We start from the raw sequence: 265 nt of genomic DNA, 5'->3' as shown, positions 1-265 counted from the left end.
CATCATATTTGTTTTACTTCCCTCCCTGTGTCATCATTTGCTCTCATTCTCTCGCTTCCCACCTCCCCTTGCCCTTTCCTCTCCCTCTTGTCTTTTCTCCCAGCAATTCATCTGTCTTTCTCCCCTCCAACACCGTCGTCTGTCTTCCTGTCTCGCCCCCCTCCTTGGTCCATTCGTCTTTCTTCCTCTCTCTCTCTCCTGTGTTCTCATTTACCGCCTGTCCCTGAGCCTATTCGTCTTTCTCCGACACCTTCACTCTCTCCTG

At 51.3% G+C, this 265-nt stretch overlaps 1 protein-coding gene across 1 annotated transcript in view; it reads right to left on the bottom strand.

Annotated features, from left to right (window-relative positions):
* Positions 1-206: 206 nt before the first annotated feature.
* LOC119911902 (sodium/calcium exchanger 1-like) overlaps positions 207-265 on the bottom strand; it is a 42902-nt gene continuing 42843 nt past the window's right edge. Inside the window, exon 12 of the mRNA XM_038730883.1 lies at positions 207-262. Coding sequence (XP_038586811.1) covers positions 207-262 — 56 coding nt within the window. The remainder of the gene's footprint in view (positions 263-265) is intronic.

This window comes from Micropterus salmoides, unplaced genomic scaffold (assembly GCF_014851395.1).
Source record: "Micropterus salmoides isolate LMB-PRFRI ecotype aquatic unplaced genomic scaffold, ASM1485139v1 Ms_hic_scaffold_2, whole genome shotgun sequence".
NCBI lineage: Eukaryota > Metazoa > Chordata > Actinopteri > Centrarchiformes > Centrarchidae > Micropterus > Micropterus salmoides.
Note: the sequence above shows the minus strand (reverse complement) of the source record. Positions and strands in the feature narration are given on the sequence as shown.